Source organism: Aethalodelphis obliquidens, unplaced genomic scaffold (assembly GCF_003676395.1).
Source record: "Aethalodelphis obliquidens isolate GAN/ISIS:26980383/991018 unplaced genomic scaffold, ASM367639v1 scaffold4, whole genome shotgun sequence".
NCBI classification, from domain to species: domain Eukaryota; kingdom Metazoa; phylum Chordata; class Mammalia; order Artiodactyla; family Delphinidae; genus Aethalodelphis; species Aethalodelphis obliquidens.
This window is the reverse complement of record NW_020837948.1, coordinates 27181037-27205124: the sequence shown is the minus strand read 5'-3', so window position 1 is coordinate 27205124 and position 24088 is coordinate 27181037. Positions and strand designations below refer to the sequence as shown.

Below are 24088 nucleotides of genomic sequence, written 5' to 3'. Positions count from 1 at the left end.
AACTTAATTCTTAATATATTCTCACATGGATCCCTTGTGTTCAATGACATCAGTTCCACAATGTGACAAAAATCCTGTATCTGCTAAGGGACAACTATTAGACACAATTGTGCTTCTTAAAACCTATATGACTTAGTTCTCCCTGACACCTGGGGGAGGGAAGAGGGGAAAGTTTGAACAATGATCAAACAGCAAATTGGGTTTTAAAATGTAGATTTTCACTTTAAGGACCAAAATATTGCCTAGCTGGATGTGGTCAATGTCTGCAAAGTAACTATTTTAAAAGGCTACAAAATCAGAAAACAAACGGGCTATTTGTTTTTTTCTTAGAGTGCTTCCTAACAGTTTCATAGACTTAACTGATCTGCTAAAGTAACTGGTACAAAGAAAATTGATTTTATTTTTTGACACAGCACTCCCATTGAATTTTTGTCAACAGTAAAGATTAAAATACACAACCTGTGATATGTACTCAAATTACTAATTTAGCTGATATATTATTCTTTTATGCTCAAAAGAAACACTAAGAGATTCCAAAGGATTTTACAATTCTCATTTACTATACAAAATAACATCAAGACTATACTTAAAGAAAGTTTTCATGTTGAGTACTCTTAAGAGAGAAAGCCAGAAGTTCATATATAAATTTTAAACTAAGTTTAAAATTTTAAACTTAGTTTTAAGTTTCTAGTCAACTGCTTATTTAAGTCTCACAGATGTGTATTGATTTACATTATGTCAGGAACACAGACGCTGGCAATAAAGGCAGGAGTAAGATAAAGTCTCTGCACAAGGCTACCGACTTGGGAAAAATCATCCACAAAAGCAAATGGAAAACAGTCAGTGTTTAGAATGTTATAATTTCCCAAAAAAAACTTGATTCTAAAATAATGTAAGACATCAGACTGAGACGTGCAGACTTCAGTATATGTACATATTTCATCTAAATAACTCAGTTTTCTGCTTTGTGGTAGAGTCTCCCCCAAAAGTGGAACCCATATAAATGAAATTCTTTTCTCAAATTGCTCTAGCAGTCTGAGCCTGGATGCCTGACATCCCTCATGTTGCAAACATTCTGAAAACATATATAGGTAGATATGTTTTGAAACTTGTGGATGGCTTGACTAATTAATTTAAAACAATCAATACTTTGTTTTTTTTTTAAATCATGTGTTGTGCATTGCACGGCTAGAGACCATTCAGTGAGGTCAAAAATTCTCGTTAACAAACTTATACACCATCACCAGAGAAAATTCCCAAAAGCCTTTGGTAAAGAAATGATCAGGATTTAGATAATGAAGAATATTTAAGCTTGATTTTTAATTTTATATGATACCATTTTTACTTATCACTGAAAAAGAAAAAAGAAGCCTCTGACTTCCGGAACTGATTTGACATCAATATTACTACAAGCTGGTCTGGCGCTCACAGTCAGGTCATTTTGTTCTCCTGCTGGATATAAACTCACAGAATATCAACCTCAGACAATATTGCTCTGATAAATACACAAAGCCACTTGATATTTTTGTTTCTAAGCACAGACAAAAAGTCACGGTGCCACCCACAAAATACCCAATCAGAATTGCCCCTACTTTCTGGCAGCATCAAATCTAAAGAGAATCCCTGCTTCTTTAGAGCCTCCCCCAAATCACCCAACCAAAGTCCAAATCCTATAATAGATTTATGCTAGCACCCTCTAACTGAGACATCACATAGTCCTCTGGGTGTGTGTTCTCTCTCTGCAACAAATAATAAAACCAGTTTTCCCAACTGCGTGTGTGCTCCTGAAGGGTCTTTGAACCCGCCACACCTGGGAATTTACCAAATAAGTGAGGCTTCTCTCTTATCCTTATGCATTATATCCTTATATATTTCAAGTATTTGCATGGAAATTCTGCTGAAGTTTCTTCCCTGCTTTTTACTGTTTTCAAAAGAAAAAATGTATTTGCCTAACTAGAATGAATTAATATAATAATGATGATGACGTGATTTAATACAATCATCACATACATCATCAGTGTAGCAGACCAAGAGGAAGCAATGCTCTGAGAACTATTAGGTGGTGTAGAGTTCTTTGCCTTTACACTAAATCAGTCCCACCCAAGGTGTGGTTGGCAGATACATCCCCTCTGCAAACTGTTAACTAGAGTACAGAAATAAAGAATATATATTTAGAAACTTTTACAAAATTTGACAGTTAATTTTCTTTTCAGTCTAGTAAAAAAATTAATGCCTATATATTTATTTCTTTTTAATAATTTACTATTATTGTAGTTTTAAAAGTATCAGTCTGTGACGGTCTGGAAAATTCCTTAAAAAATTGTAGAGGGATTTTTACCCTCTACACAGTTTGAAAAGCACTGCGCACTGCATAAAATTACTCCCAGAGAACTAGAACTTATTTTTCCCCTTCCATCTTTTTGGTGTGTGGGGGGGGGTGCTTTATGACCACTTCCTATAGTTCTTTCATCTCCCCCACTTGCTGCCCAGCTTTCGGCTATGCTGGTTTGCAAACTGGCCCCCATACATGGAGAACAAGGTTGGGGAAGACCTGAGAAAGAGGCAGGCCACTCCAGATTGGCAGGTGGCAGTTCAACAAGCAAGGAAACTTACACAGGAGGTTTCTCTTCGGCAGCTGCAAGAGAGAAGATCTCCACACCTGCCCTCCAGAATCTTAAGGTTTATGTAGATGCTTTAACTAGGTTCAATCACCTATACCATCCAAATGGTCTCAGCAACACATTACGGTCTCAAGGCTGCATCCTTGGAACCAGCTCCCACTGTGGAAACAGTGGGCAGAGCGTACATTCTAAAGACAGAAAGCCCACCTACCAAAGTGTTGCCAATCTGCTGTTGGCTGAGAACTCAGATAACCCTATCAGCTTGAATTTTGTGCAAATCTGAGAAGCTCTGAGTGTCTGACCAGGCTCTCTTTGATAACAAAACTGAACTCTGAAGCATGGGCTCTATTGTGGCTGCTCGAAGACAGCTTTTTGAGTTTCATCCTTGTTTTCAGTTATTTGGGGGATAGCTGACATTGCCATTATAGGACCCCTCAATACAAATATATTACCTGAATAACAGGGCATGAATCATAGGATAATGCTCCTAATTTTAAAGAGCCTGTGTCTCAGTCTAACCCAATTCCTAGTAACCATCTATAATTACAGTACAGCATAAAATGTCCCAAATTTAGATAGTGCCTTTAGCTTACTGAGTACTGTACTTAAAGCACTAAAGGATGAGACTGCTAATACATTTGAATGTAAATCCTTTATGTTTCCTAGTTTTCAGAAAACTATTTGTACAATACTTTAGGATGGATGCAACTATTTAGTAAACGGTCTACTGCATTTTTGTTGAATTTGAATCTACCTACTCCAAAGAACCATGTTATTATTATAATGTGACAAGTGTGCTTAACAAATTCAGCTTTGCTAGTGAGCAAAGGACAGAGTGGAAAACCCAATCCAGTGTTCAGGCTCTGCAATTCACAGAGCCAATTAAAGTGTACCATTTGTCAAAGTCAATGGAAACCCTGTGTCTGGATCAGCTTGAAAGAACATTAAAAGGAGAAATGGGTCCCAGCAGCAGGGAAAGGAGATTTCCTATTCTTATACAGAACCAACACCCATATTGTGTGTATCCTAATGCCTATATCGTACAGAATTCCTTCTATAAAAGCAATTTTATAATAGCACTTTGAAAACAAATTATGTTTCTACTTCAATGCTTATAATATATTAAAAATAAAGTATTTTACAGTGGCCAAAATATGCTGTCATGGACCCTTTAGCATTACTGAAGGATACGAACTGTAGGAATAAACCCACAAATCCTCTACTGTAGCATGTGAATAATAAAGGGAGAGAGGATGAAGACAGGTATATCTTTTATAGTCCCAGTTTTCTCTCTTCTTCACCCTTACTTCTCCCAGAAGTTGAGACAGATGGGTACTGAATGGGTAAATACTCAGCTGAACTAGGGAGCCTGGCTTAGATTAAACTGTACTGGAGAAAATGGGCTGAAACTGGAGGACAACAGTAAAATATGCCATCCACCACTGAATCAGCTGAACCAGCCATTTTCAGCAGCACTGTGGCTACACTACCTTTTATATTCTTTATATTATGGGGTAATGGGAGTAGACAAAGGAGGGCAATAAGTCTGAGAGGCTAAATTCTGTTATAATCCCTTCATAGAATCTCATGTATGGAGGTGAAATAGAACTTAAAAAGACTGAAACTATGCCCCTTTGTTCTAAAAAGTGGAAAAAAGCACAGAGACTTAGTGACTTGTCCCATTATAAGCAGATATATTCTTTTCATGTGTTGACATTCTTGCCTCTTTCACTTCAAACCAAGGTAGATCTTAACTGTATACAAGCAGTGAACTTCCATTTCCTTGCTGTATATGTGCACCAAGAGTGACAAAAACAGATTGATTCAAGGAGAAGCAGAATTAACACTGAAAGTTGCTGGCCTCAAAGGTGGAACACTCATGTTGTCAAGATTTCACAGGATCTTATTTGTTTAAAGGAAAAACACTCAAATCATCTCTATATTAAGTTAAACACAATTAACTACACACAGTTAAGCACAATTAGTCAGCATAAGCATGTCCTTAAAAATTATTACATTTAACTGCCTAAGTTAAAGTGAGTTCCTAAGTATATTTTTCAATAATAATTATTTATGTTTGCATGGCTCTTAATAATTTATAAGGCACATGCTTTTTTGCAATCTTCACAACAACTCTGTAGATTAGTTAGGGCAAATATGACGAGGATGATGATAATGATTATGGTCGTGTCTTTTTATTTTTTGAAGTTATTCCTTCACTTCATATATATATATATATATATATATATATATATATATATATATATATAGGCTGCACCACGCAGCATGCAGAATCTTAGTTCCCCAACCAGGGATCAAACCTGTGCCCTCTGCAGTGGAAGCGTGGATTCTTAACCACTGGACCACCAGGGAAGTACCCAATGGTATCTTTTTAAAGATAAGCAAATGGGGATTTGGAGAGCTTAATGGATCTACTCTGGATCACAAAGTCAATTGGTGAACAGGCCCTCCCTCTTGAAAGTCAGTGCTTTTTCTATTGCTCAGTATCTTAGGTTATATATTTATTGTCAAAACATTTTTGAAACTTTAAAACAAGATCCTTTTTATGCATGAAGCAATGTGTGTTCATTAGTAAGCGTAACCAAATGGTTCAAATGGCTTAGTATACGTCACTCTTTATATAAATGGCTTACCAAGTTATGAGCCAAAAAGAAAACACTAACTCCTAGAAAGAACACAAATAGATGTGGTTAAATGTTCCTCCTTATAGACTTAAATTTCAGATAGTTGTGGAAAGGGCCCAAGGGAAGCACAGGGAAACTGTGAGGCAGCTCACAGGCAAAATTATTTTAAAAAAGAATTTTCCTTAAATTTCCTTAGTTGTTCCAACTAGCATCATATTAAATGCATTTTTCTCCTTTTTAAGAAATTATTATAAAAACATTTCTATTTATAAATTATAAAATAATAAGTATATATAACAAAAAATAAAATAATAAAAGAATCAAGGTTTTGAAGTGTTCACTGCTTTCTTTTGGAATATATGTGAGAAAAGGAAATAAAGGCATTACAAGCCCCAAAGATTGAAGTTTGACTTTTGAAGTACATCAGGCTATAAGGTATATGAACACTGGAGTTCTGTTTGTACAATAATAGCTTATTACATACCAAGGAATTATATATAATTGGGACAGATAGTTTTCTCTAATGTTGATCATTAATATCTAAGTTAGAAATTAAAAGGAGATTTGTCATATACCAGGTATTACTTTCTCAATTTTGAACCATTAAAAAAATTTCAGTTGATTTTAATAGCATATTAAATGTTATTACATATGAATCATGAAAGCATAAAAATATTACACTTGCTCTCATTAACAGCCTGTACTTTACACACTCTCCCTTTAATAAAAATGTAATATCTTAAAATGTTCATTTAAAAGTCAATCTAAATTATGTTGCAATTTTTAATTAATCAGCTGAGATGGAATCGATAAGGAAGAAGGTATTATGGCATTACTCCATTTAAAGTAGTAGTGGTGGATACTGATGCCCCACTGCTGATCCTACTAACTACTGTCCAGGAAATGTGCACATGACTTTAATGTCTGTGCTGTTCACTTCTCCCCTGCAGCTAAATTCATCTTCAGCCATGTTACCGAATTAGCAAGCATGATTATTTAAGCATAGTAATCTGATCTGATTTGTCATGCGCTAGGATATACTCACCATCTCAGAATCTACATTCTTGTCTTCCACAGGGCTAAAAATTGATTGAGAAAGGAGTTCTCTTTTACATACAATTTCCATGATTTTCAGAATACACTGCACATTTGAAAAGATGTTTGGATACTTGCAATATAATTCTCCAGAGAAAGAAAGTGTTATTGTAAGAAAAATAATTTGTGAGAAATATTTCATTAACATCTCACACTGCATTTCATTTGTCTTTTAGTTATTAAAATATAATTAAATTCAGTACTCAAGAGGCTGAAACTGCTGTATATTTCCCCATCTATTGAAGATTAATAATGTTATGTATGACCCCTGGTGGTATAATAGAAAACTACAAGGTAAATAATTCATGCATAAGAGTTTATGTAATTCAGAACAGCAATTTCATAATGGTTGAAAGCCCAATTAAGTATAGTTACTACACAACAATCCCTGGAAACTTCCAGCTGAAAATAAATCAAGTCAGAATAGATACTATTCATAATGGATAATCTGATATTGTAATCAATGTCATTGCTTTTAAACCAACATTCTCCAATTTAATTCTTTTCAAGATGTCATTGTTGTTGATTTTTAAAAATATATAGTTTAACAACAGCAACAATTATGTCATTTAACATAAGACTATGTGGTATTTAACAGAACCATCTCTGTGCTGTTCTTCTTACAAACTTTTAAACAATCTTTGAGTTTTAGTCCACCGACACAATGGAAAAATTAGTAATAAACACTCATCTATTGGATGGCTGTATGGGTAGGTAGTAGCAGTAACTAATAGCCTCAGGTAGGAATCCACCTGTTGCTGAACATGTAGCCTCAGTAGGGCTCCACTTAACAGCATGTGATAAGAGGGCAATATCTAGGATTTTATCCTTACATGAAACAAAATGTTGGTGTTCTTGTGATATATCAACAATAACAAGCCAGTGTAAGAACTTGAAGTTTTATACAAATAATCTTTCAAAACATATTTGCCACCACTACCTGAATATTTGATGAATCACTATGTTGAACACTGTGAGGAGTTAAAAGAGATTTATAATGTAATGAAGAAAGCAAAACAAGTGATACGGTAGACACAAACTCCTATACTGTCAATCTACAGCCATGCCTTGGTTTCAGACCCTACCAAAACTTGTATCCAAAACATTTGCACTATTACCTTCTACTCCCCTCCTCTATGGCTTTTCCCACCAAATATTACTCCCTTTCTTGCATCTTGAGTCTCTTGATTTCTTATCCTACAACGTATTAAACTTCTCCTCTTTTGACCTCGTTTTTTCATCCAAACTATTGACATATTTCCCCTTCCTTTCATAGCTAAGCTTTTTAAAACAGTTCACCACCTTTGTCTTATGCTTAAACTTTCCCTTCACTCTTTGTTTACCTCCAATCTGAACTTTGCTTCTACTCGGTAATGCTCCCAAGAACAATGACTCTCTGACTTCAGAAACCCATCACCCGTCTCAGACCTCCTATTGTTTAATGATTTTACAGCTCTTGATAATGTTGATCTTCTTGCCTCTCCCCTCTTTGGCTTTCTATATCATCACTCCCTCTTTTTTCTACTAATTCTTCTCTACTGGTTGATGTCTGTTACTCCAATAATCTATTAAATGTTTATGTCCCCCAAGACTCTACTACTAGAATAAATTTCTCCCCACCACCACCTCCCATTCCCAGGTTATCTCATCCACGTTAACAGTGATGACTGTCAAATGATCCATGTTGATACCCATGAAATAAGTGATTCCCAGGCTTCACTTATTTCCCTAGTTCCAAACCTCTGTTTCCAACTGGGTATATACACCTGAGTGACCTTCAAATTCAGTATGTCCAAATGTTTCTCCAAAATTTTCTCAGTTTAGAGCACCATTATCTTGACCTTATTAGTCAATATGTAAAATTTAAGATTCATCCTGAATTTGTCACTTTCCCTTATATATAGCTTAGATCCAAGGGATCACCAAGTTCAGTGTTTCTTATCTCCTAAACACTTTTCAAAACTATTTTACTCTATCCATCCCCATTTTAGAAGTTCATATCTTTAACATCTCTTGCCTGTACGAACGTCATAGCTAATGGACCCCCTGAGTCTACTGTCTCCTTACTCCAGTCCAGCAACTACATCACCACTAGGGTTACCTTACTAAAATATGAATTTAACTCTCTTGAAATCCAGTGAGTTAGATATTACAGATAAGAAAACTGAGCCACGGACAAGTTCATATGCTTAGTTAAGTAGGAAATTTAAAAGTAAAACCCAAGCAGTCTCACCCAGAAGCTGTGCTCTTCAGTACTGCACCCATTATCTTTCACGAAAAATAAAATACAGCCTATACTCTTTATAGTGATAGTCTGAGCTTCTCAAAATAACATAAAATATTTATAAATGTAGAAAATAAATTGCAGCTCTATTTACAATAGCCCAGAGATGGAAACAACCTAAGTGTCCATCATCGGATGAATGGATAAAGAAGATGTGGCACATATATACAATGGAATATTACTCAGCCATAAAAAGAGACAAAATTGAGCTATTTGTAATGAGGTGGATAGACCTAGAGTCTGTCATACAGAGTGAAGTAAGTCAGAAAGAGAGAGACAAATACCGTATGCTAACACATATATATGGAATTTAAAAAAAAAAAATGTCATGAAAAACCTAGGGGTGAAACAGGAATAAAGACACAGACTTACTAGAGAATGGACTTGAGGCTATGGGGAGGGGGAAGTGTAAACGGTGACAAAGCGATAAAGAGGCATGGACATATATACACTACCAAACGTAAGGTAGATAGCTAGGGGGAAGCAGCCGCATAGCACAGGGAGATCAGCTCGGTGCTTTGTGACTGCCTGGAGGGGTGGGATAGGGAGGGTGGGAGGGAGGGAGACGCAAGCGGGAAGAGATATGGGAATATATGTATATATATAACTGATTCATTTTGTTGTGAAGCTGAAACTAACATACCATTGTAAAGCAATTATACTCCAATAAAGATGTTAAAAAAAAAAAAAAAGACAGTCTACCGTATAAATATGGTTGAAGCCTAAGTAAATGTTGTCTAAAACTTTTCAGGTGACCATGAAGGAAATATATAAAAAGTCGTAAGAAGACCAAATAGCCAATCTGTCAAAAAAGAAAGAAAAAAGCATTTTTGTGTTGCATCAATAAATGTTTAAAAACCATAAGGAAAATAAACCATTTTATCATTACATTTGCTTTTGATGAAACAATTTCAAATTCATTTGTGATTGTATGCTTTTGAAATAGCTTTAAAACATTTGTATCAAGGTTAAAATACTGGTTCAGAAAAAAAAATTTCATAAATCTTCTCTCCATTACATATAATGACCAATACTGAATACTATTTTGTTCTATGTCCTTTAGAACAGTATTTTTCAAATTGCAAATCATGCCCCTTAAGTGAGTCATGAAATCAATAGAAAGGGGATTTTTAAGTAAAATAAAAGAGTATCATAGTACATTGCACAGTGCCTTGTCTCAGTATATAGATGAATGTGGATTGCAATAGTTTTGAGAAATATTCTGCCTGTGCATAGTATGTTGTACTGAAGTCCCCATTCCCTCATGAAAACACACACACACACACACACACACAATGTCATTACTAAATACACACTTTCATATCGTACTTCTGTGAAGTTTAAAATACATGTATAGTTAAAACTGTTTTACATAGACAACAGAAAATTAAATATCTGCAAAAATATATAAGATTTCACAGAAAATGAGAAAAAACCCCACACACTATAGAAATAAATGGAATGTAAATGCCTAAATTGCTAAATCATAAGATTACGGAAAAGGACCAAATAATAATAATAACTACCATTATATCACTATCAAGATATACATATATGCAAATCCTCTTAACATCTTAACAATAGTGCAGGGTATTATTAGAGCTACATGTAAAAAAATAAAATTAAATTCAAAAGATGATTCTACCAAGTCTCAGTGCTTCACCCAAGACTATTAAGCAAATAAGTAGCATTACTGGAATTCAAACCCAGGACTGTGTGTTTTGTATCAAAAGACATGAACTTTCTATTACAGCAGTGATTTCCAAATATTTTTCTCAAAAACTTCTATCATTAAAATAAATTCTAAGAATGCACCATGAATATTTGTAAATACATCCATAAATTATAAACATGTACCATTTATCGACTTTTAAAAATAAATAAAAATAAAATGTTTATGTCATGCCAAGGGATCTCTTTGTATAAAGCACTTTGATATAGTACTATGCTTCTCCAAGAGACTGAAGTTAGATGAGCAGGAAGTGGAGATCAACAGATCATTTAAAAGAATATTGCAATACTCTAAGAGAGAATATTAAAGTTGGAAATAATAAATTCATCAGAGGAAGAATAATTTAAGATTTTGCAAGGGATCAGAGAAGGATATTGAAAGCAATACTTTAAAATTTTAAAGTGGGTCTGAAGAGAAAAATACATAATCAACATATCAGTTTGCAAAACTGCTGTATTATACACCAATTTGGTCATGAGTTTCACTTTATCCAGAAGTGAAACTCTATACAACTATGCTTGGAAAAATGGTTTTAAAAGCTTTCATCTGTAATATTCTGAAAAACCAGATTTTTGTTGAAAAGTCTGCCAGTCTTTATCTCTGAGGAATTCTGGAACTTTCTATGCATCTGTCCTCATGTTTCATTTGTGTACATACTCTCTCTGTAGGTTGACAACTTAAGCTTTGCCTCCTAGAGTAAATTTCTGCTTGTCAGTTTATTTCCCTGCTACCCTGTCTTTTCTTCCTTTATTCTTTCACCCCCTTCTTTCCTTCTCTTTTCATCTTTTCTTATCTTCATTTCTCTGTTATCTAACCGTGAAATAGAAATGCTGAATAATATTTATTATGTATTACATTGTAATAGTTAGTGATGTGTTTTATGTTCTTTATAGAAGATTGAAGAACACTGTTTATATTCCTATCTAAAATATATTAAACTGGGCTTCCCTGGTGGCGCAGTGGTCAGGAGTCCGCCTGCCAATGCAGGGGACGCGGGTTCGAGCACTGGTCCGGGAGAATCCCACATGCTGTGGAGCAACTAAGCCCGTGCGCCACAACAACTGAGCCTGTGCTCTAGAGGATGCGTGCCACAATTACCGAAGCCCGCGTGCCTAGAGCCCATGCTCCACAACAAGAGAAGCCACTGCAATGAGAAACCCACACACGCTGCAACGAAGAGTAGCCCCCGCTCACCACTAGAGAAAGCCCGCGCACAGCAACGAAGACCCAATGCAGCCAAAACTAAATTAATTAATAAAAAATAAAATAAAATATATTAAACCTACTGTTGCTTATATATTATTCCTATACTTTAATAAGTAGACATCAGTAGTTAAGATTCTACACTCAGAGGAAAACAATGAGGAAAGAATGCACACAAAATTGGAAAGTAAGTAATATTAGGGAATCAGGTATTTCTGGCTCTTCCCAACCCTGAGCTACATACTTCTTTGTGAAAAGAGAAACAAAATGGTGTGTATTAAGATGAGTAATGCCTTTATGGCAATACCATTAAATACACCATTCTCTCAACAAGAAAAGATCAAAAGGGAAGTTTCCAACTGACGGTTAGATATATAATGAAATTCCTACAAAGACAAGCAGGATAATTGAAATGGCTTCTTGCCTGAAATCAAAGGCACTTATAAAGCATGCTGATTTCTACTAGCTAATTTATATTATCTAGAACAATAAAAAGTAAGCATTAAAATTAGTAAATCTGAGAGCCAAGGTAAGTGAGTAGAATCATAGCTGAGAGTCCACTGGACTGTGGGTTTCAAAATCTTCTCTGCTGAGATCTTGGGTAATTCACTTAGACTCTCAATGCCTACTAGTCTGTGGAATGGTGGATAATAATAGCACCTACCTTTTAGGACTTTTGCAAAAATTAAATAAGTTATTATGTCTAATATAGCTAAAGCACTGATCATTGTGCAATGCAAATAGTCTAAACATCCAGATGAGAGGATACAGGCATCTTTTTAAAATTCAATGACTCCATGGTATACGTAAATTATAAGCAATATGTGCAATGGCAAAAACTTTATTTTATAGCCATTTTTTTCGCTGGTAGAAATATAAAAGGCAAGAAATGGAAAAAGGTCAGTAAAGGGGCTGAGAAGGAAAGGAAAGAAAAGCCACTTTCTCTATGTTTTTCCACTCCACTCTTTTTCCATCATAAACTAATATACCCATCTTTTTGTATTATATATAAATTTGAAATCCCCAAATAATTATATAAATATAAGCTCTTAAATATCGCCATAATGAACAGTTTGGGAAATAAAGAGGAAAGAAGAAAAAGACATTATAATTTTACTTGTCTCTTTGCCTCCTGTTCTTCTAGCAAAGCATCAGTTCTTTGCATGTTCAATTTCTGTTATGTGTTCTCTGTATCCTGCCTGGTGTCCATAAGTCTTTTACCCCCAAACATATCAGAGAAGATCTAGACCTAATTTATAAGGTCTGAAATACATATCTTCCAAAAATGCCGTGGCTGACTCATGAATATCTTCATGCTCATTTTCTAACAGTTCATAAACAAAATTAAATAAGGAGAAAATATATTTTTGCAAATAATACCATACTTAATTTCAAATGATATATATACACGTATGTCAACTGAGATATATACATATGTATATATTTCTTTATTCTTAAAATTATTCTTCTTGCTTTTCTTTGCAATAAAACTATTAGTTAAGCTAAATTTCTTTGACTAATAATAAATTTTGCAGCAGGCAACCTTGATCATCACAGGAAGTAGAACCATATGTCTTCTAGGACCTTATGAAACATGAGCTACATAAACATGGTTTCCCACCTTATGGCTCTAAAATGACATAGAATACTGAGAGAACAACTCATCTTCTCAAATCGGGCAACAATGTAAGAATTATCAGTCAGCATTTTTAAATGGAAAAGTGGCATTTAGCAATCCTTAAAATAGAGAGGAGAACATTTCTCCAAAGAAGATATACAAATTGCCAACAAACACATGAAAGGATGCTCAACATCACTAATCATTAGAGAAATGCAAATCAAAACTACAATGAGGTATCACCTCACACCGGTCAGAATGGCCATCATCAAAAAATCTACAAACAATAAATGCTGGAGAGGGTGTGGAGAAAAGGGAACCCTCTTGCACTGTTGGTGGGAATGTAAATTGATACAGCCACTATGGAGAACAGTATGGAGGTTCCTTAAAAAAACTAAAAATAGAACTACCATACGACCCAGCATTCCCACTACTGGGCATATACCCTGAGAAAACCATAATTCAAAAAGAGTCATGTACCACAATGTTCATTGCAGCTGTATTTACAATAGTCAGGACATGGAAGCAACCTAAGTGTCCATCGACAGATGAATGGATAAAGAAGATGTAGCACATATATACAATGGAATATTACTCAGCCTTAAAAAGAAACAATTTGTAGTGAGGTGGATGGACCTAGAGTCTGTCATACAGAGTGAAGTAAGTCAGAAAGAGAAAAACAAATACCGTATGCTAACACATATATATGGAATCAAAAAAAAAAAAAAAGTTCTGAAGAACCTAGGGGCAGGACAGGAATAAAGACGCAGGTGTAGAGAATGGACTTGACAACACAGGGAGGGGGAAGGGTAAGCTGGGATGAAGTGAGAGCATGGCATTGACATATATACACTGCCAAATGTAAAATAGATAGCTAGTGGAAAGCAGCCACATAGCACAGGGAGATCAGCTCGGTGCTTTGTGACCACCTAGAGGGGTGGGATAGGGAGGGTGGAAGGGAGATGCAAGAGGGAGGGGATATGGGGATATATGTATAGCTGATTCACTTTGTTATAAAGCAGAAACTAAAACACCATTGTAAAGCAATTATACTCCAATAAAGATGTTAAAAAAAATAGAGAGAGGAGAAAAGCTATATATACTCAGAAATAAGTGCAAACTTGATTTTTAATTAAATGCTATTTTCTTACATAGTTGGTGAAGCTGTATTTTCTCAACTACCTCCATCTGCATATCAAGCAATAATGTAATGTCCACATTTAGAGGAGATTAAAATAAGCTACCAAACGAGAATATTCTGTAATAAAACCAAATGGCCTGTTTAGCTCCTGAAACAGATATCATGTGGTTAGATGTACTACATGTAGCAATTAAAACACATTAAAATTATTTTAAAACTTACCTTTGCCAGCTTTATTCAACTGAGTATAAGTACGTCTTTAGGAATGCATCACAACAGAGTCTATACAAAACTGATTCCGCAACAAAATTAAGGCAGGCAGATCGTAATCAAAGGTAGCATGGTCCAGGGAAGCATAAAGCATATTTAAAGCTTCTGAAATATTAAAAAGTATAATTTATAAATTATGCTGCTTTTCTACATACTACAATTAAGTCTTCTAATTAACTATTTTGCTCAGTCACCAAGACCACATTGTGGTTTTAATATCTTTGACATCCCTCCCATCAAGAGGTGAAGTCTATGCCCCCTTCCCCTTGAACCTGAGCAGGCCTTGTGACTGCTTTAACTAATAGAATGTGGCAGAAGTGACACTGTATGACTTCCAAGTCTAGATCAGAAAAGGCAATACAGTTGCCCCCTCTACCTCTTTGTCAAGATACTACCTTTGGAATTCTAAGCTGCCATGTAGGACATTCAACTACTCAGAAGTCACTAAGCCGGAGAGACTACAGAGGTGGGGGAAGAGGCAAGGAGAGAGAGAAATGCCCTAGGAGCTCCACCTCACACAAAATAGATCACTAGGCCACATATATAATGGTGGGGAAATAGGACAGAACTGGATGACAAAAGACAGTGCTCAAGATAAGTGCTATAAAAGAGAAAAGTAGAAGACTAGAAAATCAAAGCAGAGGAAATAAGGCCCAATGGAGCTGAACAAGGAAGAATATAGCGCTAAGGCCCTACAGAACACTGCACCTCATGTCATTACAGGCATAACTCATCTTATTCACTTTGATTTATTATGCTTTGCAGATATTGTATTTTTTACAGATTGAGGGTTTGTGGCAACCCTGCGTCTAGCAAGTCTATCAGTGCTACTTTTCCAACAGCATTATTTTTTAATTAATGTATGTACATTTTCAGACATAATGCTATTGCACATTTGACAGACTACAGTATAGTGTAAACATAACTTTTACATGCACTGTGAAACAAAAAAATTAATGTGACTTGCTTTATTACAATATTCACTTTATTATGGTGATCTGGAACCAGACTCACAATATCTCCAAGAATGTGCCTGTACAAAGATTTTGAAGCGCTTTCATGAACAAAACTGAGGTTTAATTGACAAAGAAGAGCAAGGGGCTGCTGGTTGCTGGAAAGCCGAGATTGTTTACTTCAATATCATTTAAACATTTAATAGGGTCAGGCTGTGGATAGCACTGTGATGAAGTGCCATAAAGGCAAGTTAAATACAAAATCATTCTTATTCTTCCTGTTGCTTGAAAGCTCCCAGATAGCACTACAAAACCCAATTTATAAGGGAAAATACTCTCTGACCTCATATGGTCAACATTCTAAAACTCATTTTAAAAGGCATACACATAAAATTTAGAATAATATAGAAGAAACTTTATTTCCTTAAAAATAATGTTTTTTAATTTCTTTTTTAGATTGGTTGGAGGGTGGTTTAAAAGGAGACATAAATATGTGATAAATGAAAAGGTAATGAGTAAAATGGCTGTTTAAAACAAGTGAAAAACAAATGGCCATTTGGTTAATGTTTTATGAGTAAGAATTATAAAATGCAGAAACGAATTTCTGTATAGTGCCTAGTGTTATTGAAAATCACTAAATGACATTTTATATTACTTTTTAATTAGTTACTAATTTTAGAAAAAAGCAATAAAGACTCTGCTGAGCAAAAGTTTTTAAAACAATTTTGCAATTAAAAAGTTGAGCAGCCAAATTCATAAATTCAAAATTACAAAAGGACCTTTCATAATAAAACATTGTCAGGTATTTCAATAGAGAAAGGCAGATTTTCCTTGGCTCCTGCACAATTTCTAAATATTAAAGTTCTCAAATTATGCCTTCACTTCTAATCTAGAAAACACTTAGGGTAACTAAGAAGAGCTCAGTTAGAGGACATACCATCTTGGATTTCTCCTTTGCACTGAGCCAGATATACTACTTCAGTCCATGTCATAGGAAGATGTACGTGCCTCCCAGTACCTAAGGTTTTGAGACCCAATTTCCTCTGTTATGGGGAAGATAAAAGAGGCAAACAAAAATGTACAGCTTTTAAATTTAATATTTATTTATTTTTATTATCTATATTTTATTTATTCTATTATTTATTTTATTATTTATAATTTATTAATATTTTACTTGTTTTTATTGAATATAGTTGATTTACAGTATTGTTTTAGTTTCAGGTATACAGCAAAGTGATTCAGTTATACATATACATCAATAAATATATATTCTTTTTCGGATTCTTTACCATTATAGGTTATAACACGACAGTGAATACAGTTTCCTGTGCTGTACAGTAAGTCCTTGTTGTTTATCTATTTTATATATAGTAGTGTGTATCTGTTAAACCCATACTCCTAATTTATCCCTCCCTGACACTTTCCCCTTTGGTAATCATAAGTTTGTTTTCTATGTCTGTGTGTCTGATTCTGTTTTGTAAATAAGTTAATTTGTATTATTCTTTTAGATTCCACATGTAAGTGATATTATATGATATTTTTCTCTAACTTACTTCACCTAGTATGATAATCTCCAAATCCATCCATATTGCTGCAAATGGCAATACTTCATTCTTTTTTACGGATGAGTAATATTCTTTTATGTGTATATATATATATATATATATATATATATATGTATATCTCACATCTTTATCCATTCACCTGTCAATGGACACTTAGGTTGCTTCCATGTTTTGGCTATTGTAAATAGTGCTGCTATGAACATTGGGGTACATGTATCTTTTTGAATTAGACTTTTCATCTTTTCCAGATATATGCCCAGGAGTAGAATTGCTGGATCATATGGTAAGTCTATTTTAAGTTTTTTAAGGAACCTCCATACTGTTTTCCATAGTGGCCGCACCAATTTACATTCCCACCAACAATGTAGGAGGGCTCATTTTCCTCCATGTCCTCTCCAGCATCTGTTATTTGTAGACTTTTTGATAATGGCCATTCTGATCAGTGTGAGGTGATACCTCACTATGGTATGGATTTGCATTTCTCTAACAATTAGTGATGTTGAGCATCTTTTCATGTGCCTGTTGGCCATCTGTATGTCTTCTTTGGAGAAACATCTAGTTAGGTCTTTTGCCCATTTTTTGATTGGGTTGTTTGGGGTTTCTTTGATATTGAGCTGTATGAGCTGTTTTGTATATTTTGGAAACTAAGACCTTGTCAGTTGCATCACTTGCAAATACTTTCTCCCAGTCCACAAGTTATCTTTTCATTTTGTGTATGGCTTGCTTTGCTGTGCAAAAGCTTATAAGTTTGATTAGGTCCCATTTGTTTATTTTTGCTTTTATTTCTATTGTCTTGGGAGACTAACCTAAGAAAATACTGGTATAATTTATGTCAGAGAATGTTTTGCCAATGTTCTCTTCTAGGAGTTTTATGGTGTCATGTCTTATATTTAAGTCTTTAAGTCATTTTGAGTTTATATTTGTTTATGGTGTGAGGGTAACTTCATTGATTTACATGTGGCTATACAGTTTTCCCAATACCACTTGTTGAACAGACTGCCCATGGCATATTATTGCCTCCTTCATTGAAGATTAATTGACTCTAGGTGTGTGGATTTACTTCTGGGCTCTCTATTCTGTTCCACTGATCCATATGTCTGTTGTGCCAATACCACACTGTTTTGATTACTGTATCTTTGTAGTGTTATCTGAAGTCTGGGAGGGTTATGCCTCCAGCTTTATTCTTTTTCCTCAGGATTGCTTTGGCAATTCTGGTCTTTTGTGGTTCCATGTAAATTCTAGGATTCTTAGTTCTAGCTCTGTGAAGAATCTCATGGGTAATTTGATAGGGATAGCATTAATTCTGTAGATTGCTTTGGGCAGTATGGCCATTTTAACAATATTAATTCTTCCAATCCAAAGCATTGGATATCTTTCTATTTCTTTGAATCATCTTCAATTTCCTTTATCAATGTTTTATAGTTCTCAGCATGTAAGCCTTTCACCTCCTAGGTCAGGTTTATTCCTAGGTATTTTTTTTGACATGATGTTAAATGGGATTTTTTTTTTTTTACTTTCTCTTTCTGATATTTCCTTGTTACTGTAAAGAAATGGAACAGATTTCTGTATGTTAATCTTGTATCCTGCTACCTTGCTGAATTCATTTATCAGTTCTAATCGTTTTTGTGTGGAGTCTTTAGGGTTTTCTATATAGAGTATCATATCATCTGCATACAATGACAATTTTATCTCTTCCTTTCCAATTTGGATATTTTTTCTTGTCTGATTGTTGTGCCTAGGACTTCCAACACTATGTTAAATAGAATTGGTAAGAGTGGGCATCCTTGTCTTGTTCCAGAATTTAGCAAGAAGGCTTTCAGCTTTTCACCAATGAGTATTATGTTGACTGTGGGTTTGTCATAAGTGGCTTTTTATTATGCTGAGATATGCTCCCTCTATACCCACTTTGGTGAGAGTTTTTATCAGGAATGGATGTTGAATTTTATCAAATACTTTTCTGCAATGACCATGTTGTTGTTTTATCTTCTCTTTTGTTGATGTGGTTTAAAACATTGATTGATTTGCATATGCTGAACCATCCTTGTGACTATGGGATGACTCCAACTTTATCATAGTGTACAATCCTTTTATGTGTTGTTGGATTCAGTTTGCTAATATTTTGCTGAGGATTTTTGTATCTATATTCAAAGATATTGGCCTGTGATTTTCTTGTTTTTTTTTTTTTTTGGTAGTGTCTTTGTCTGGTTTTGGCATCAGGGTGATGGTGGCTTCAGAGAATGACTTTGGGAATGTTCCTTCCTCTTCAGTTTTTTGGAAGAGTTTGAGAAGCATAGGTATAAGTTCTTTGTAGGTTTGGCAGAATTCCCCAGTGAAGCCTTCCAGTCCTGGACTTTTGTTTGCAGGGAGTTTTTTTATTACATATTTCAGATCTAGTGATCAGTCTCTTCAAATTATGTTTCTTCTTGACTCAGTTTTAGTAGGCTGTATGTTTCTAGAAACTTGTCCATTTCTTCTAGGTAGTCCATTTTGTTGGCATATAACTGTTCATAGTATTTTCTTGTGAATTTCTTGTATTTCTGTGGTATCAGTTGTTATTTCTCCTCTTTCATTTCTCAATTTGTTTATTTGGGTCCTCTCTCTTTCTTCTTGGTGAGTCTGGCTAAAGGTTTGTTGATTTTGTTTACCCTTTCAAGAGCCCAGCTCTTTGTTTTATTGATCTATCTATATATTTATTTATATATATATGATTGATATATTATTATTTATATTTTATTATTAATTCTATCATTTGTATTTTATTTATTACTATTTTATCATTTATTTTCATTTTTTATTTATTCACTTATTTATTTGTATTATCTCTTTATTCTGAAAGTCATTCTATGAGGCTGATGCTCTTAAAGCTGTATATTTTTACGTTTATTATATTTATTTTTTGACATTTTATGTAAACTGTATTAGTGTTAAAATGTATAGAATGTTAATATTCTGAGTAATATCAGTGTCTGCTGAAAATAATTTTCACTCTTTCTTTCTAGGGATTATTTCTGTCTCATTTCCTCACCAAGAGAATGCATCTCTGATTTTAAGAGGGTAACCATATTGAAAAAAATAGCTTGATGCCAATTTTCTGGAGCACTCCAGCTACTTCACTGTGGATGGACTGGTTAGTGAACATAAAAGAGATATGAAGATTTCCCTTCTTATATTAATGTGACCATTCCTGGGGCTGCCCCAGTTGGCCAACTGAAGAGAAACTCACTGATGAATGTACCTGCTGGCAACTATCTGCATGCAAAGCTAATATATTCTTTTTTCTAATCAACTTTTTTCATGGATTTTTAAAAAAATTTTAAATATGGTCAATCATGAGCCAAAATGCTGGGAAACAACAGCCACAAAAAAATTGTTGACTTAATTTATGCTTCAGTTTTGTGCAGCTTTTATTTCACCAGTTATCTAGTGTTAAAGCAAAATCATATGTATATTATTTCTCTGCCAAAACTTAAACTGGATTTAATGACGAAAAGGTAAAAGAAGGACTTATTTTACTTTCTGTTCTGTATTTATATGTGTTTGAAATTTTGTGAATTAATGACATATTCTTAAAGAATGTATTTTCTACAAGTTAGGTGAATAATTTGTTACAGAGAAAGAACAGAGTACTCTGTGCATATATAGTGAATGTTTAGGAGACCTTTCTTTCCTCTTTAGGAAACATCATATATCAGTTAACATTTTTTTAGTAAAAAGTGTAATTTTCATAAACAAAAATTTATTTACCAGCCGTTGATATTTTGCTGTGAGCTCTTGGATTAGTGCCAACAACTATATTCTCCAATAATTTATGAAGACTCTTCATCCAAAAAGCCATTTGACATTGAATAATTTGGTCATAAGTTTTAACTTTAATTTGCATTAGTATTTTTAACTATGCCTACTTATGATTAAAGAAAGGTGTATTCTTATCTTTTTCTTTCAATATTTTAGAACAGGTAATCATCCACCAACTGGAAGAGAAAGTTCACATACTAAAGTAATCAATAGTGTGCCATTACCTTACATTTGATAAGGTTTTTTCTAGCTATGTCCAACAGTTCTTCCTCCTCTTTTGGATTTTTTGTTTGGTTGGGTCTCAAGATGAATTCTTTTGTGATTGAAAATGGTGGCCTAAACCAAAAAAGAAAAAAAAAAAATCAATAATTTTAGCTATCACTTCCAAATAATTAATCAAACATCCAGTGGCTAAGTGTATCTATTTTCTGAAAAAGCACTTTACCTTAATGAGAAAGTTTCACACACACAAAAATCAGTAAAATATTTATGTATATATATGTGTGTGTATGTGTATATATATATATATATATATATATACACACACACACACACACATACATACACAGGTCTCCTAGATTGATCTTATCATACTCTTGGATTGAGAAATATAATTCTCATGATATTGAAGAACTCTGTAGCCTTTGAAAAAAATCCAGCATAGCTTCATTATGTTGAAGACTGATTTATCTCCTCACATATTTCAGTGTTGGTTCAATTTAAGCTAAAGCATTATTCCCTCCGTGCAAGTGGAATCAGTCGAACTGTGGCTGAAGTAAAGTAGGCAAGACAGAAAAGATGTATGTAGTAAGGTCAGAGAGGTGACAAGAAGCCATACTAACTTTGGATGAGATGGGAATCTATTGCCGGGTTTTGATAAGATGAGTGGCATAATTCAACTTATATTTTAACAGGATCATTCCGATGCTGTGTTGAGAGCTGGAGGGTGGGGAGGTAGCAAGGGAGAGAGCACATATACACTTAGCTGAGAGGTAATTTGGCTTGGATCAGAATTATAGCAAAGTAATTAAAGCAAAGAGTTTGGATAATGGATATATTTTGACATTAGCTCCAACCAGACTGCCCAATGAATTAGAAATAGGCATGAGAGAAAAAAAAAAAAAAAAAAAGGAGTCATGATTAACTGAGTAACGGAAAGGATAGAATTGCTGTTTACCAAGATGGGAAAGGTTGCTAGAGGAGCAGATTTGAGGTGAGGGTAGAGAATAAGTTCAGTATTGGACATGTTATGTTTGAGATGACCATGGCCATCCAAATGGAGACGCAGAGTAATCAGTTAGATATGAGTCTGAATTTGGGGGAAAGGTTCAGGCTAAATATATCAATTTTTGAGTCATTAGCACACATATGGCATTTAAAGCCTTGTGAATGGAAAGGATCCCATGGGCAAAGTGTAGAGAAGGTAGACAAGTATTTCAAAGAGAAGTGAGAAAAGTTGAGGCTGTATGCAAGAGAATGAGTAAAGTGATTATAATGATGTACCACAGCGTTTAAAATGGCATGGAATCAAAAGTGATATCAGAGGAATAGAAAATGGGTAGTAGAGTCAATGAGTTGCTTATGTGATAAAATAACTGTTGGAGTCATACGATTTAAAGGAGTTATCTGAGAAAATAAAACATCTTTCAACAACTTACTGAATTAGTTGCTCTGTGGCATATAGGAAAAAAAACACGAATAAAAATCAAATTTTGCCTCTGAGTGACTCATAGTCCAACTGGGAAGACAGATGTATGTAAAATTAATCACAGTGCCACAAGATCACAGGATAAGCAGAGATAAAACCATGATGCTCTGTAAACTAGAGCCAAATATATATCCCAGTGAAGAACAATTAATGAAATGACCAGCTCTTTAACTGTCACCCTAAAGTAGGCATTTATTCAATCATTCAATCAGTAAGCATTTATTGACTATCTCTATGTATCAGGTGCTACCAACCTTGGAACTGGGATACAACGGTGAAACCAACAACCTTGCCCTCAAGCAGTGTATAGTAAAATAGCAGAAGAGTTGAGGTGTTAGAACTCACAAAGTCTGCTAGAACTGGGCATTTGAAATGAATAACTTCATTCTTGACTACCTGTTATCTTGCTCTTGGAGATATGAGGTTAGATGTATATGGTAAAGGTTGGCTGAAAACTCTTTCTCAACAGTCATCTGGGATGACATATCTTTGATCGACATGGACCTATTCCTCGCGAAGAGTCCAAAATAGCTTCAGTCTTCCCATTTGTACAGAGTATTATGGGAATAAGATAGTCCCTTTATCCATTTAAATTTTTCTAATTTTCATTAGAAATTAGATTCTTCAAAAGTATTAACATAACAGTGCTGTTTATAACAAACCAAACATTCAGGGATGCATCCCAACCCTACCGTCTCCAATTCTACCCATTAGAAATAGCCAAGATTAATGGGTCAGTGTGTATCCTCAATGCTCACAAATATAAACCAACCTATGTGTACTGTTTTTAGTAAATAGAACCATGTATGCAACACTGTAGCATGCTTTCTTCATTAAATTTATCAGACATTAAAGTTCAACTGATCCTAACATGCAGTAGTATGGATGTACCCAACAAACGCAACAATGTCTTTATTGACTGACACTTCCCATCACTTCCAGTATAATTTTGGCCACGCTAACTGATTCTGTAATTTTTTAAAATCCTTGTACATAGGCCTGATATTTAGTAGGTGCGCACTATTCTGATTTATCAATCTCCACACTATATCAAAAGTTAAACATTTTGATTACCACCTCTGTTTGTAAATATATCTATATAAAGACATCCTAAGAGAATTAAAAGGCAAAACTTCAAATGGAAGAACATATTTTCAACACATGTAACTGACAAAGGGCTCACATCCATAATATAACCAGAATATATGAAGAACTCCCAAACAATAGAAACATAGAGAAGAGGCTTAAACAGGTAATTGACAAAAGAAGAAATCCATGTGGCCAATAACTATGTGAAACAATGATTAACATCATAAATAGGGAAAATCAAATTAAAACCATCTCGTTTAAGCAGATTTCCCTACCACCGACCACAGAAACCCCTCCAAACACACAAAGACACAGCCACACACACACACACACAAATACACACACCTATACACACTCCAAACACACAAA

The 24088-nt window shown here is 34.5% G+C and overlaps 1 protein-coding gene across 1 annotated transcript in view; it reads right to left on the bottom strand.

Moving 5' to 3' along the window:
* The window catches only part of TMEM232 (transmembrane protein 232), a 225899-nt gene extending 202769 nt beyond the window's left edge, over positions 1 to 23130 (bottom strand). Inside the window, 8 exon segments of the mRNA XM_027101246.1 lie at positions 6312 to 6466; positions 9348 to 9447; positions 14562 to 14575; positions 14578 to 14649; positions 14652 to 14714; positions 16500 to 16605; positions 21147 to 21258; positions 23027 to 23130. Coding sequence (XP_026957047.1) covers positions 6312 to 6466; positions 9348 to 9447; positions 14562 to 14575; positions 14578 to 14649; positions 14652 to 14714; positions 16500 to 16605; positions 21147 to 21258; positions 23027 to 23130 — 726 coding nt within the window.
* Positions 23131 to 24088: the final 958 nt, after the last annotated feature.